Here is a 14,309-nt window from a genome sequence, read left to right on the forward strand (position 1 = left end):
AAAATAACTAGTTTCGAAAGCTCCACCCGTGCTTACCGGTCTTCCCAGGTCATGTGGCTATGTATTACGCAGGCTAACTGAAACGAACTTACCCAGTGACCAAGTGTTTGGAGCGGTGGAGGCAGAGGACATCTTGTTGCGAGAATTGCTAGCTACAGCTATATTGGCTAGCCAAACTAATGACGATAGTATACGCATTTTGACGCATATTAGGGGATGAAAATAGAACCTTAGCGAAATATTAAGTAACGTTAGCTAATTTCACGGGGAATTTTGGTCTTGTTGCGGCTGTAAAGCTACGTACTGTGAGTGTAGCTAGCTTGTTTGCTGCCTAGCTAGCCGTAGTCGGGGCCAAGGCGTAGCTAACACTGTCGTTAGCTGGCCAGCCAAGTAGATAAGTAAACATCCCACTAATATTGGAGCAAGAATGGCGTTGAAAAGGATCCAAAAGGTAAGCATACCAGTGAGCCTGTCAATTTACGTGTGTGTCGGAATTTGCTGGAGTACTGTTGATTAGCAAGCTAGTTAGCTGTACACCCCCTAAACCGATGTATATTTGGTTTGCTACCGTATCTTAAGAATCGCTAGCTACTGTACAGTAGCCTCTTCTGTTATGGCGCCATCAATGCTATATTATAACTATTTAACTAGATTGGTCAGCTAACGCCAGCTAGCTAGTGCTCGTCAACTTAACTGGTTAATTAACCAGCCATGCAAATAGGTAGCTCTAGCTAGCTTAAAAACGGGGAACGTATATCTTACTTTCGATAAGGCCGGGTTGCTAACTAACTAGCTATCGAGCTACAGTCAACTCATTTCGCTAGGTGTGTAGGCTACACCCTTACACAATCAACAAGTAACTTGATCAACCTGTAAGTAAATTCGTTGGCAACCGATGATTCTTGACTCTGACATGCCATGTTTTTCTAGGCCTCACCTCCCCCCTTAGTTAGCCGGCATGTTATCTAGTTGCCGCTTGTCCGTGTCATTTGCCAAAAACTAGAATATGATATAATTTGCTACTGACGATAATTCACAATTCTGGCGAAGATTCCCTCGTTACTAGCTGTGCAACAACATTATTTCCGCAGTATTTCGTTTAGTTAGATTCTTAATAAGAGGGGTCAAAGCCTGAAATACAGACTACCCTAATGCGCACACAATTCTTGTCAAATTGAAAAAAAAAGTTAGCCTATTCCTGTAAATGTAATTCTAAAGCGGTGTGCCCCACAGGGTTGGGCGTAGCCCACCCCCCACCCCTTAAAAATAGCTAGAGAGTTAAAAATAACCGCAGAGGCAGTGTGAGCCACCAGGTCTCATCTTGCCCTCAGCCCTAGTCACGATAACCACACAGGCCCAGGCCCTGGACAGATGCATAATTTAACTCTAGAGGGGATGATAAGCAATGTGACTTGAGCGGTGAAGTATTGTGCCGCCGCGTTCTATACTGTCTCTTCTGTCCTGGCCCCACACATTTTTTTTTTCCTGGATGTAGCCAGAAGGGTTTTAAGACTTGCTTAATGCCAGTGTGCAAAACCAGTGTAAGAGGCTGATGCAAAATTTGGTTCAGGGTGGGAGAGAGGTCCACATGAGGCTTTATGCTGGCAGTGACCTGCCATTGATTATTTTCCCAAAGTACAATGTTATGATGGGAGCCGCTATAAATTGATGGTGCTGAACTTTAGTTGCATTAAAGAATAATAGTATTTGAGAAAGAGTAGAGAGAATCAAAACTGTGGTGTTAGATGGGACAGCATCATGCTGGTCCGATGCCTTTCAATCACTGTGTATCTCACCACCACTCTCCCCCTACCATCCCTCTCTCCCTACCACCCCACTCCCCCAAACCTCCCTCTCTCTCTTTACCATCCCTCTCTCCCCCAACCACCACTCACTCTCTCCCAACCGTCTGATCTCCCTGCAGGAGCTGAATGACCTGGCTCGTGACCCTCCTGCTCAGTGTTCCGCAGGTCCAGTGGGCGACGACAGTAAGTGTCCATACACCTCCATCCTTCTGTCACCAGCAGTACCCACCAGGTGGGCTCCTACAAGTTGTACTAACCCCATTCATCTGTATGTTATTTACAGTGTTTCATTGGCAAGCCACAATCATGGGACCTGTAAGTAGAACTCCTCTGTGACATTTTCATGGGGGGGAGGCAGAGTGATATGGTTATGGATACCCTAAAGGGTGGGAAGTCGACGATGTTAGCTGTAGAGTGCGTTTGAAGGTAGACAGAACTCGTATATGCTCAGAACTGTCTCTGGAGGAGGAGAGCCCTCTGAATTGCTCCTCCAGAGGTTTCTTCCATTTCTTTCTCAGGTTTTCCTTGTTGTCTTTGAGGGTTGAGATCGGTTCTAGGTGCTGATCTGTGGGTATTTGTGAAGCCCTCTGTGACATTGCATCTGATAAGGGCTACAGAAGGCTTGACGTGACAAGTGTTTCGTGCTTTCAGAATGACAGTCCATATCAGGGGGGGGTTTTCTTCCTGACCATCCACTTCCCAACGGACTACCCTTTCAAGCCCCCCAAGGTGAGACTGGTGCCCCACCCCACCTCCCTTCCCTTCAGGAAGAAGAGAGGTTCACTCTATGGTCATCTTCGTCTTGATCCCTGATTGTAAGGTTTTCATGTGAATTGTGCTCCATGTCCTTTTCTCTTTTAGGTTGCGTTCACCACAAGAATTTACCACCCAAATATTAACAGTAATGGCAGCATATGTCTGGATATTCTCAGGTCACAGTGGTCCCCAGCATTAACTATATCTAAAGGTAATTCTTCGACACGACAAACCCTTCTTGTCATGTTGACCTACATATGGAATGTTTCTGTGAAATTTAAAAAAAGTTGGCAGCTTTCATTTTCTCTTTCTCTCTTTCATTTTCATTCATCATTCTCTCTCTATCTCTCCCCAGTGCTTCTGTCCATCTGTTCTCTCTTATGTGATCCGAACCCTGATGACCCCCTGGTGCCGGAGATCGCACGAATCTATAAAACAGACAGTCCAAAGTAAGTCCGATGTACTGGATCTGGGCCGCTAACCTTTGACAGCCATATTCATTCATTATTTTACAGACTTATATTTGTGTTATGATGTTTTGTTTTGGATATATATCTTACTCAAGGTGGTTATTTTTGTGTGTTTTTTTTCCACCAAGTATCTAAACATCATATGAGATCAGTTAATTGTCAGCTAGTCTGATTTGGAACAATGGCTAACATTCTAGAACAGCTGTACATTCCTCCGTACTGTTGCCAGTGTTTGAATGCAGCGTGTGACCCAGGTCTGCTCTGTCAGGTACAATAGACTAGCTCGTGAGTGGACAGAGAAGTACGCCATGCTGTAGGGTAAGGCCGAGGGCTGGTTGCAGGCGGGGAGGGCCTGTGGCATGGAGGTTGCAATCGTCTGCTCTGTCTCCGTAGTCCTGTGTGTCGTCATGCTGGACTAATCAGAGCTTCTAATCCATGCTCTCCCAGTGTTCCGCTGCAGACCGTGTGGGGCCGTGGGTGGGATATAGGGTGTCGGGTGGGTGGGTGGGTGTGATAAGTTCTGGGGTGGGTGGGTGTGATAGGGCCATGTGTGGGATGGGTGGGATATAGGGTGCGGGTGGGTGGGTGTGATAAGTTCTGGGGTGGGTGGGTGTGATAGGGCCATGTGTGGGGTGGGTGGGATATAGGGTGCGGGTGGGTGGGTGTGATAAGTTCTGGGGTGGGTGGGTGTGATAGGGCCTTGTGTGGGGTGGGTGGGATATAGGGCGCGGGTGGGTGGGTGTGATAAGTTCTGGGGTGGGTGGGTGTGATAGGGCCATGTGTGGGGTGGGTGGGATATAGGGTGCGGGTGGGTGGGTGTGATAAGTTCTGGGGTGGGTGGGTGTGATAGGGCCTTGTGTGGGGTGGGTGGGATATAGGGCGCGGGTGGGTCGGTGTGTATGATAAGTTCTAGGGTGGGTGGGTGTGATAAGGTGGATAGAGCCAAGGCTCATGTCACCAGTTTGATGAGGTTAAAAAGGTGTTGGTTGATGATGTTTAGGCACTTTTCTTATTTAAGAGTTTTGTGTGTGTATATTGTGGTTTTAATGTATGTGGATGCACAATAATATCTCTAATAAAACTGTGAAGAGGTCTTATACATTGTGTATCACCAATATACCATGGTTATCAGCCAATCATATTTTGGGTCGGAACTTGTCCTGTTGTACAATGATCATTATCAAGTTAGTGCTGCTCTTAAAGTAATGATTCTGAATGAATACTCATCACATTTTCGACAGGAAATCTGATGGAATGCCACCTAGATGGTTTGTCAGCATGAATGTGTGTTAGTGATTTGGCTGGCTTGAGTGGCAGTTTGCCTTGAGATGGGTTCATTGGTGTGTTTGTGGATGTTCTTTTGGTTTGTAAGGGTTGTGACTGACATTGCTCTCTCCCTTTCACAGATACAACAGATTAGCAAAAGAATGGACGCAGAAATACGCCATGTGATGAACGCTCTCGCATGACACCTGAAGGAGAATGTTGTAGCTGGATTAAACTGAAATCCCCAGTTTCATTTTTCTGTTTCTTAATTTGACCACTTTGCCCCCCCATTGACACGCGTGCTCATAAGAAGATAGTGTTACCTGCTTGGACATGACTTTCATTTGAGTTTAAACATTTTTCATGTAGATTTGACCATGGGTTACCATTCTAAATTTGAGCTTTGCACCAAGACGAGGCCCTGGCTGCCTTGAGACTTGTTAGTGTCTTGCTCTGACCACCTAGACTGACCAATTTGGCCCATTTCCTTCTGATAGACCTGGCAGGGTTGTCAGTGTATGCTTTTCTAATTCACATTATTAGATTTCCATGGCCTGAAAAAACAAAAAGAAAAAAAAAACGAAGTCATACAACTGCGAACCGGAAAAAAACTGCAGTCTGTGTCAACATCCAAAGTTAGGAAAATAAGAATTTAATGTTGTATTTTATGCATGTTAATAAAGGTATATATTCAATATGTTGTACAAGTGAAATGGGCAGGCGGGCTGTTGGAAGTAAGGGCAGTTGGAAACTGGATCCTGTTTAAGGCTTTTTATTCATTTCTTTTTCATGGTTTTAGAGTGAGAGCTATTATAGTTTATACCACCCCCCCCCAAACACTGTCTTCTTGTAGCCCTGAAATATGATGCAGAGCTAACCGTTGATGATCAACTTGTAACTCTGTTTCGTTTTAATTTCCCCCTCAATAAAGTTGCTTAAATCATATTACATTGTTGTTGTTTGGGATCTTACTAATAGAGCGGCTCTTCTGGACTTGACACAGTATCTTGATTGGATAAGGTCATGTGTATTACAGACCAAAAAATGCCTTCTATCCACTGACAATTCATTGCATTTTATTTAATTATACTGGACGCTTTTATCCAGGTCAGACATAATAGTGCACAGAGAAAGTTTAACAGAAATTCATGTTTCAGAAGTGCATATTTCTTTTCTTGCAGAAGAAAGGTTCTGACTTTTGAATTTTCGCGGCAGACTGAGTGAAATGTGTTGCTTTGCCCCGTGCACGCTCTGGGGTGTCACATGATCGACAACGCGAGCTGTGGGTATCTGTATACAGTAGACAGGGAACCGCAGAAAAGTGAAACATTACTTCGTTCAGTACAGGATTATGCTAACTTGAGACGCGGGGACAACCTTAATATAGCATCTTTCACAATATGATTGCGCTTAGAAATACAGGAAACATTTTTGTTTGTCTTTACTGCGCGTGGTGTTTCCGTGTGTTGTGTGGATACAATGTCACACGACCGGAGGCTGACAAACTTATTCTGAATGGCAAATGGACACTAAAGAACTCCAACGGGACCGTGTCGCTTACTGCAACGGTGCCGGGATGTGTTCATTCAGCTTTGCTGCGACAGGGGATGATAAAGGTAGGTACGGCCGAAGACCTCGCGGAGATAACAAACAAGGTCTGCTAGTTACCCTGCGATGCCAACCTGTCCCGAGACGTAACCGCGTGACCAGGCTATTAGACTGGGATGGCATTCTAAAAGCATATTGCAATCCCATAAAGGGCTAACAAAGATAGTGTTTTACAAATGCTTACCTTGTCATGTGGTTCTTCATGTGATCACCCAAACACCTCTCACTCTCAATCTGACAGGATCCATACTTCAGATTCAACGATGTGGCGTACAAGTGGATAGCGCTGGAGAACTGGACATACACTACAACCTTCTTGGTGCCACCATCGCTAAGGTCATTAATACTGGACTTGACTTCACCCATGAACAGTAGTTATGTGTTTTCCACAGGGTGAAAGCCTGTGATGTTTTCTCTCTCTCAGGGCTAAACAGGAAGTACACCTTGTTTTTGAGGGAGTGGACACAGTGGCTTCCATAACTGTCAATGGAATCACAGTTGGCAAGACGGACAACATGTTTCGCCGATATGTAAGCCCAAACCAAACCGAGTTATCATCTCATTTCACAGAATTATTGTTTTATAAGGCTTCCTAGAGCAGAAGGTGCACACCCCACCCTGTAATTCTGCAGGACTCTACATTTAAAAAGCCCCAAACTGTTTGTGGTCCTCACTTTGGGTCCCCCAGATGGGTTGAGGAGTGACACTAATTGCCCGCCCCTTTCTCCTCCATCCCACCATGAACCTGATATCACAAGCCCCACCTCAATTAGAAACCTGATGCCACTCTGGGCTAAGGCACTTGACTACAGTCCAAGGATTCAACCCCACCCCCCCATACTTCACATTGGATGGCAGTATCTGAAAGTAACATACCAGGAATTGCTAAACGTACATAACATTACAAACAAGACACCTGACAACGTTGGAGCCCTAAGCGCCCTGCGTGTGTGTGTGCAGGATCTGCGTGTGTCAGAGGTGCTGCTGGAGGGGGAGAACGTTCTGGAGGTGCGGCTGCTGTCCCCGGTGCTGTACGCGGCGGGGCGGAGCCAGGCTTCCGCCTACCGCGTGCCCCCAGACTGCCCCCCTGAGGTTCAGCAGGGCGAGTGCCACGTCAACTTTATCAGGAAGGTGAGTGGGTTCGGCTAGTTGATAAGTTCAGATGTCGTATACGGGTGATATGCGGCTTTAGTGCACAGGAGTATTGGGCACACTGTGCACACACACAGTCACACACACACACACACACATCTATGAAAACAATGTGACCTGCTGTTGTTTGAATGCCAACACACACACACACACACACACACATATTCCTAAAATCTCCAGCTGGAGAATGTGCTACAGTAGCAGTCGTGCCCCTCTCCTGTGTGCATGTTCCTCAGGCCCAGAGCTCCTTCAGCTGGGACTGGGGGCCGTCGCTCCCCACCCTGGGCCTGTGGAAGGAGGTGCGCCTGGAGGCCTACAATGTCCTGAGGCTGATCCATCTCTCCTCCGTCCCTGTCTACGGTACGCTCTCCTCCCTCTCCTCACCCTCTCACCCCCTTCTCTTACCTCACTTCCCCCTCCCCCCCACTTCTCCTTCCTCACCTCCCCCTCTCCTCCCCCTCACCTCCCCCTCTCCTCCCCCTCACCTCCCCCTCTCCTCTTCTCCCCCTCACCTCCCCCTCTCCTCACCTCCCCCTCACCTCCCCCTCTCCTCACCTCCCCCTCTCCTCTCCTCCCCCTCACCTCCCCCTCTCCTCACCTCCCCCTCTCCTCCCCCTCTCCTCACCTCCCCCTCTCCTCTCCTCCCCCTCACCTCCCCCTCTCCTCTAGCTCTCCTCCCCCTCTCCTCCCCCTCACCTCCCCCTCTCCTCACCTCCCCCTCTCCTCCCCCTCTCCTCTCCTCCCCCTCTCCTCCCCCTCTCCTCTCCTCCTCCTCTCCTCCCCCTCACCTCCCCCTCTCCTCCCCCTCTCCTCTCCTCCTCCTCTCCTCCCCCTCACCTCCCCCTCTCCTCACCTCCCCCTTTCCTCCCCCTCTCCTCCCCCTCTCCTCCACCTCTCCTCTAGCTCTCCTCCACTTCCTCTCCCCCTCTAGATCCTCCTACACTATAGATGTAGTTGGTTAGAGCGTTCGCATCCCTCCTACAGTATAGATAGTAGTTTGTCAGGACCCGCTCATCCCCCCCCCCTGACTCGAGTCTCTCCGTTCCTCTCAGATGCCTCCCTGTCCCAGTGGGCCGTGGAGGTGGAGCTGTGTGTCGATGCTGTGGAGGCTGTGAAGGGGAACGTAACTCTTTCCCTTCCTGAGCTGGGAACCATGCAGGCATTCCCGGCGGTGTTCTCTGCAGGCCACACCAAGCGCACGCTCGTCCTCCACCTAGACCGGGTGAGACAGGCCAGCCTGGCTTTGGGTCAGGGCAAAGTGAATCTGTTACACAAGTACTGTCATTGAGATGTTACTGCTGCACTGTAGTTGGGTGTGCCTGGCAGCTGAGATGTTGTTACTGTGCACTGAGCCTGGTAGATACAGACTGTTCCTTGACTCTGACCTCTGAAATACTGTTAGAATGATGCACTTCTGGTCCTTGATTTTCTGTTGTTCTTTGATTAGGCGCTATTTGTATGTTGCGTTGGACATAGGTCTCTGCTAAATGAACTACATGTAAATCTGTCATGCTTATTCTAGTCAGTGCCTTTATGCTTGTTTCTGTGTGTTGTAGAGTACAGAGGTGAAGTTGTGGTGGCCTAATGGACATGGCGGCCAGCCGTCATACCTGCTGAGAGTCGCCGGGCTGCTTGGCTCGCTCAGCCTCAGAGCAGACACACAGGTCAGGGCTCACTTCTCTCCTGTCTTTCTCCTCCTCCCCTCCCCTCCTCTCCACTCTCTCCCCTCCACCTCTCCTCCTCCCCTCGCTCCTCTCCACCTCTCCCCTCCACCTCTCTCCCCTCTCTCCCCTCCTCTTCTCTCTCCCCTCCACCTCTCCTCCTCCCCTTTCTCCCCTCCACCTCTCCCCTCCACCTCTCTCCCCTCTCTCCCCTCCACCTCTCCTCTCTCTCTGCCTCCCCTCTCTCTAAGGGGAATACCTTAGAGAGACCTTTTGAGTGTTTATTTATCTGTCTTTTGATCCTTGATGATCTACTGTACCGACTATGTGCACTATTCTATGTCACCTTGGATTAAAAAAAAGCATTGACTAAATGAATAAATGTCAAACGGAAATGTGATTTTCCTTCATCCGTTGCATCAGAAAACGTTCTGTTTCCCTGTCCAATGGGCAGGTGTACTTCCGGACCGTGGAGCTGGTTCAGGAACCTATCACTGGCTCGTCCGGGCTGAGCTTCTACTTCCGGGTCAACAGGAAGCCCATCTTCCTGAAGGGGTCCAACTGGATCCCGGCCCACGCCCTGCAGGACCGGGTGACCCCGGCAGTGTGAGGACTTACAATGTGTTTACTGAGACAGTCGTCCACAACCACCTTCACACTTTGTCACTAGGACATTAGTCAGAAAAGATATTCTCATCGATGTGAAATGTTTGGAATATTTGTCATCCTCAATTTGGAATAGTCGGGATGCTATCGACTTACATCCTGTAATATCGAAGTGAAACTGGCTTTGGTTCATACTGACTAGCTGTCTGTTTTGTGTTGAAGTATTAAGAACCTGCTGCAGTCTGCGGTGGATGCTAACATGAACGCCGTCCGGGTGTGGGGCGGGGGAGTGTACGAGCAGGACGTGTTCTACAGCACCTGTGATGAGCTGGGCGTCATGGTAACGTCTGTTTACCTGAGTGATGCTGCAAACTGCAGCTCCGTAACCATACTACCATACTGTTTCACACGACAGTAATTAACTACCATACTGTGTCACACGACAGTAACCATGCTGTTTCACATGAAAGTAACCATACTACCATACTGTTTCACACGACAGTAACCATGCTGTTTCACATGAAAGTAACCATACTACCATACTGTGTCACATGAAAGTAACCATACTACCATACTGTGTCACATGACAGTAACCATACTACCATACTGTTTCACATGACAGAAAGATTCATAACGTCCCAGTATATAGTAGGTTTAATACAAGATGTCCTCCTACATCTGGTAGCATTTTGCAGTGGACGAGTCAGCATTCTTTTCTGGCTGTTCGGACCCACAACCCCAGTTCAAATACCCCCTTGCATGTCACTTTGGATAAAAGCGTCTGCTAAATACATAATTATTATGATTATTATTGTGATTATAGGCAGTACGGTGTGTGTGTCTCCAGGTGTGGCAGGACTTGATGTTCGCCTGTGCCCTGTACCCCACGGAGCCCGACTTCATCCAGACCGTGAGAGAAGAGGTTCTCCAGCAGGTCAGCTGGAAACATCCGGATCAGTTAGGACTCCCCCTCATTTGAGTAGCTCTTCAAATATGGGGGATCACACCCCGTCTGGTGCCCCTCGTCATCCGTGTGACTTCCTGTTTCATGGTCAAGGTGAGGCGTTTGAAGTCCCACCCCTCCGTCGTGGTGTGGAGCGGGAACAACGAGAACGAGGCGGCGCTGGCCACCGACTGGTTCGGCATCCCTGCCTCCCAGCGCCCTCGCTACCTGAGGGACTACGTCTCCCTGTACGTGGACAACATCCGGGCCGTGGTGCTGGAGGTGAGGCCCTCGCGGGGGCAGGATGCAGCTGGATGTTTTTTTTTCTTTAGGTTCTAATCACATGGATGTGATCACACGCTGTTGGGATCTGTCGAGCATGTGAGATTGTGTTCGAGGCCTTTTCGACGCGTACAAGCGTATGAGTGCGATTGGAAATATGATCCCAATATCTTCCCCGATAAGGTTTTCATGATTCTCAAACCTGGCTCAAATCATAGCTTTTTCATAGAATAATTATAAGACCAATTTGTTTTAAACAAATCCAAAATGGGGAAACTAGCACCCTTTTTATTTTGTTGCCTACGTCAAGGACGGTATAGACCTGTGATGAGGCCAGGAGCATGGCGAGACACTATGAGACAGAAGTTGCGCCCCTGAGTCACCTGCCATAGAGACTAACGGGACACCATCTTCAACCAGCTTTGAAGCTTGGTCTACCTAATGATAGTTCTATGGTCTGGTGACAGAGTGAACCAAGACCTGCTGGCACAATAGAGTACCTCTGTGGCCGACCAGTAACCAGCTAACTGGGGTGACTGGATTCAGAAGGCTGCAGGGTTAATGAGGTGGAAGCTCAGTGGTAATGCGTTTGACTGCAGATCAAGAGGTCGCAGGTTAAAAGGTTCCCTGTACGTCGCTTTAGCAAAAGCATCTGCTAAACAAAAACATGTATTTTATTTCAACAGGAAACACTATGTGTTATTGTTTATAATAAGGTTGTTAATAAGATGCGACTGTCCCCGCCCAGGAGGACCGCAGCCGACCGTTCTTGGTGTCCAGTCCCACCAACGGTGCAGAGTCCCAGCAGGAGGGCTGGGTGGCAGCCGACCCCTACGACCCTCGCTACGGAGACACCCACTACTACAGCTACACCCAGGACTGCTGGGACTGGAGAACCTTCCCTCGCACGCGCTTCGCCTCCGAGTACGGCTTCCAGTCCTGGCCCTCCTTCTCCACCCTGCAGGAGGTACCAAAACTGGGATATCCGGCTCCCGGACGGGCAGAAAACAACCAACTAAAGGAACACATGATTGTTATTGTTATTAAACGTTACCGGGTGGGGCCTTTGGTTTGGCTGTTGTCGAGTTTGCTTTGACAGTTATGTCGAAGAATGTCTCCCAACAGTCTTAAAAGATGTTAGATCAGTGTTAGAACGTTGGTATGTTGGGTGGCGTTGGAGCAGTGTGCTGGTGCATCCCAGCTGAACAGTATAAACACTGCCCACCCACACCGTTGAATGGCTAGGTTTTTTGGGGGGGTGGCGTAGTTGAGGTGTTTCTAAGAGGGGGTGGTTGGGTGCGCGAGTCAGCCCTGTGACACCTCCTCCCCAGGCGTCCGTGGCCGAGGACTGGAGCTACCGCAGCAGGTTCTCCTCCCACCGCCAGCACCACGACGGGGGCAACCAGCAGATGCTGCAGCAGGCAGCGCTCCACTTCCACCTGCCCAACTCCTCCGACCCAGCCCAGAACTACAGACATACCCTCTACCTCACGCAGGTGATACACACTTACCCTCACACCGCCTGGTCACACACACACACACAGATTTGATTTCAGTTAAGGGTTGCGTGTGTTTGGTTTCCAGGTCATGCAGGCCCAGTGTGTGAAGACTCAGACAGAGTTTTATCGGCGGAGTCGGAGTGAGATCGTCGAGGGCAAAGGTCACACCATGGGAGCCCTCTACTGGCAGCTCAATGACATCTGGCAGGCGCCCTCCTGGTCCTCTATAGGTATGACACACACACACACACACACACACAGGTTTAGGAAGAAACACTAAATTAATTCGGAATTACATTTATTGGTGCTAGATTAGGGCTGGAGTGTAAATCTACAGGAGGGCAGAGCAGGGTTAAAAGAGCCTGGTTTAGGTATAGAGTTTGTAACTTACTAAATGCAGTTGGAATGACACCTATGGACCTCTCCTCTTATTCCAGAGTTTTCCTCCAAGTGGAAGATGCTGCACTATTTTGCCCAGGGCTTCTTTGCCCCTGTGGTGGCTGTGGGGTTTGAGGATGAGGGAGCTCTGATCATCTACGCTGTGTCTGACCTGAGTACAGACCTCCTCCTCCATGCTGTGGTAGGCCCCTGCTCTGCCTTACACCTAACACTACCCTCCAAAGATACAAAGACTGCATTAGTACTGGAAGGACAGCAGATGATTGGCTAGAAGTGCATCGTTCTAACTGTATTTTAGTGGTAATTCCCAAGGAACGGAATGCAGTTTTACCAGACACCAGTGCAACAATGCCACGATTATTGAATCATGGTGATGATCGGACAATGCAGTGATGAATACATCATGCTCTACAGTTAACCCTGTCCAATGGTCTCTCCGCAACACAAAGCAAAACACCACAACTCAGCTGTAGCCGTTGGTTATCCAGGTGTCGGTGTATGCCTGGAGCAGCCAGGATCCCGTGTGCGCTCTGAAATCCAGCGAAGCTCTCGTGAGAGGTGGGAGTGCCAGCGCCATCTTTAAGCAGCCAATCGCTGGCCTGCTAGCCGGATGTGGGCGGTGCAGTCGTCTCTCCTGCCTTGTCACCTTCCAGCTGCAGGATGCCCAGGGGCCGCAGGGACCCCTCAACCACCTGTTCCTCAGCTCCCCCAAAGACGCCCTCTGTCTGCAGGCCCCCAACATTACGGTGAGTGCCCTGACCCCTGACCTTGACCTTGACCCTGACGACGCCCAGCAACACGGTGAGTCTGCAAAGTAGGCTCTCAGTCCATTACAGAAAACTGTGTTTGGAGTGATTGTTTGCAGTTAACAAAATGCAAGGCATTGGTTTCGACCAGTAGAGATTCTATTCTATTTCTCTCTTGCTCTCTCTCTTTCTCACTCTCTTCCATCCCCTCCCTCTGTCTCTCGCTCTCTCTGTGTCTCTCCCTCTGCCTCTTTCTCTTGTGTGGTACCTCTTTAGTATGAGCTGTATAACTGTAGTTACACGTGTTTGAATATAAGTGATGTATGAGTGATGTAGCGCCCCTTCCTGTCCAGGCGGTGGTCCAGCAGGACAGGGAGGGCTTCGTGGTGACCCTCCGGTCCCTCGCCGTGGCCCCCTACGTGTGGCTGGACGTGGGCGCCATCCTGGGCCGCTTCAGCTCCAACGGCTTCCTCATGGTCACCAGGGAAACCGTGGTGCACTTCTTCCCCTGGGAGCCCACGAGCGCCGCAGACCTGGCCCGCGCCCTCATCATCACCACCCTGAGAGACCTGTACTGACGGGCTGTTCAGGGATGTTCAGAGGAGCGGATCTAATGACCTTTGCCCTCCCCTGAGTTGATTTCTGTCAGGAACTGAAATTGAGGATTAGGGATCATCAATTGTGGTAAATTCTTTCTTTTTATGATTGATAATTTCGCTGTGTATCACAGTGGTTTTTGAATATTTGTTTTGGTCATAATAAAAATGTATATTTTTTCATTATAAATTTGTATATAACAAAAAGTTTAAATGTATTGAATGTGAGTGAAATATTACGCTTTTATTACCACTGAGTTTATTGGATACTGGGTTTGTAGCGACCACAGGGGGGCAGAAAGAAACCAGCTGTTAACTTGGAAAACAAGTTCACATATTGATGTAACACAGTTAGGCCTACTGATGTTTTTCACTTTTAAATACAAAATACAGGCAAATCGGGTTCAAGGTAAAATGTTACTTTAAGGTCACTCTGGGCCGAACATGGCCTGTTCCTCGTTAAAAGGCATGCTTACTCTGTGTGAAAATCACTATTCTGATCTGTTCTTACTTAGGTAGG

At 48.8% G+C, this 14,309-nt stretch overlaps 2 protein-coding genes across 3 annotated transcripts; both read left to right on the forward strand.

The window, feature by feature from the left end:
* Nucleotides 1-55: 55 nt before the first annotated feature.
* ube2d3 (ubiquitin-conjugating enzyme E2D 3) lies at nt 56-5,242 on the forward strand. Of its 2 annotated transcripts, XM_062469145.1 has the most exons (8): nt 56-451; nt 1,925-1,988; nt 2,089-2,120; nt 2,457-2,534; nt 2,667-2,772; nt 2,917-3,010; nt 3,300-3,349; nt 4,438-5,242. In XM_062469145.1, exons 1-7 carry the CDS (start codon nt 428-430, stop codon nt 3,346-3,348), a joined length of 447 nt encoding a protein of 148 aa, XP_062325129.1. In that variant the 5' UTR covers nt 56-427; the 3' UTR covers nt 3,349; nt 4,438-5,242. The 2 variants fall into 2 exon arrangements, with proteins under 2 accessions (XP_062325129.1, XP_062325130.1); XM_062469146.1 differs by lacking the exon at nt 3,300-3,349 and having other exon boundaries at nt 57-451.
* Nucleotides 5,243-5,527: 285 nt separating this feature from the next.
* On the forward strand, nt 5,528-13,986 carry manba (mannosidase, beta A, lysosomal). Its single transcript, XM_062469078.1, has 17 exons — nt 5,528-5,913; nt 6,147-6,241; nt 6,330-6,435; nt 6,866-7,036; nt 7,294-7,417; nt 8,110-8,279; nt 8,614-8,721; nt 9,173-9,324; nt 9,547-9,664; nt 10,172-10,258; nt 10,382-10,549; nt 11,298-11,516; nt 11,881-12,045; nt 12,134-12,278; nt 12,486-12,628; nt 12,936-13,193; nt 13,547-13,986. The coding sequence occupies exons 1-17, from the start codon at nt 5,698-5,700 to the stop codon at nt 13,769-13,771; spliced, it is 2,670 nt and encodes an 889-aa protein (XP_062325062.1). The 5' UTR covers nt 5,528-5,697; the 3' UTR covers nt 13,772-13,986.
* Nucleotides 13,987-14,309: the final 323 nt, after the last annotated feature.

Source organism: Osmerus eperlanus, chromosome 9 (genome assembly GCF_963692335.1).
Source record: "Osmerus eperlanus chromosome 9, fOsmEpe2.1, whole genome shotgun sequence".
NCBI lineage: Eukaryota > Metazoa > Chordata > Actinopteri > Osmeriformes > Osmeridae > Osmerus > Osmerus eperlanus.

Excerpts from the sequence above, each read along its gene's own strand:
- ube2d3 (XM_062469145.1), top strand. The coding sequence starts at position 428 with ATGGCGTTGAAAAGGATCCAAAAG. Across the intron at positions 2,535-2,666 it reads ACCCTTTCAAGCCCCCCAAG|GTTGCGTTCACCACAAGAAT; the intron begins GTGAGACTGGTG and ends TTTCTCTTTTAG. Across the intron at positions 3,011-3,299 it reads TATAAAACAGACAGTCCAAA|GTACAATAGACTAGCTCGTG; the intron begins GTAAGTCCGATG and ends CTGCTCTGTCAG.
- manba (XM_062469078.1), top strand. The coding sequence starts at position 5,698 with ATGATTGCGCTTAGAAATACAGGAAACATTTTTGTTTGTCTTTACTGC. Across the intron at positions 10,259-10,381 it reads GAGAAGAGGTTCTCCAGCAG|GTGAGGCGTTTGAAGTCCCA; the intron begins GTCAGCTGGAAA and ends TTCATGGTCAAG. Across the intron at positions 12,279-12,485 it reads GCCCTCCTGGTCCTCTATAG|AGTTTTCCTCCAAGTGGAAG; the intron begins GTATGACACACA and ends CTCTTATTCCAG.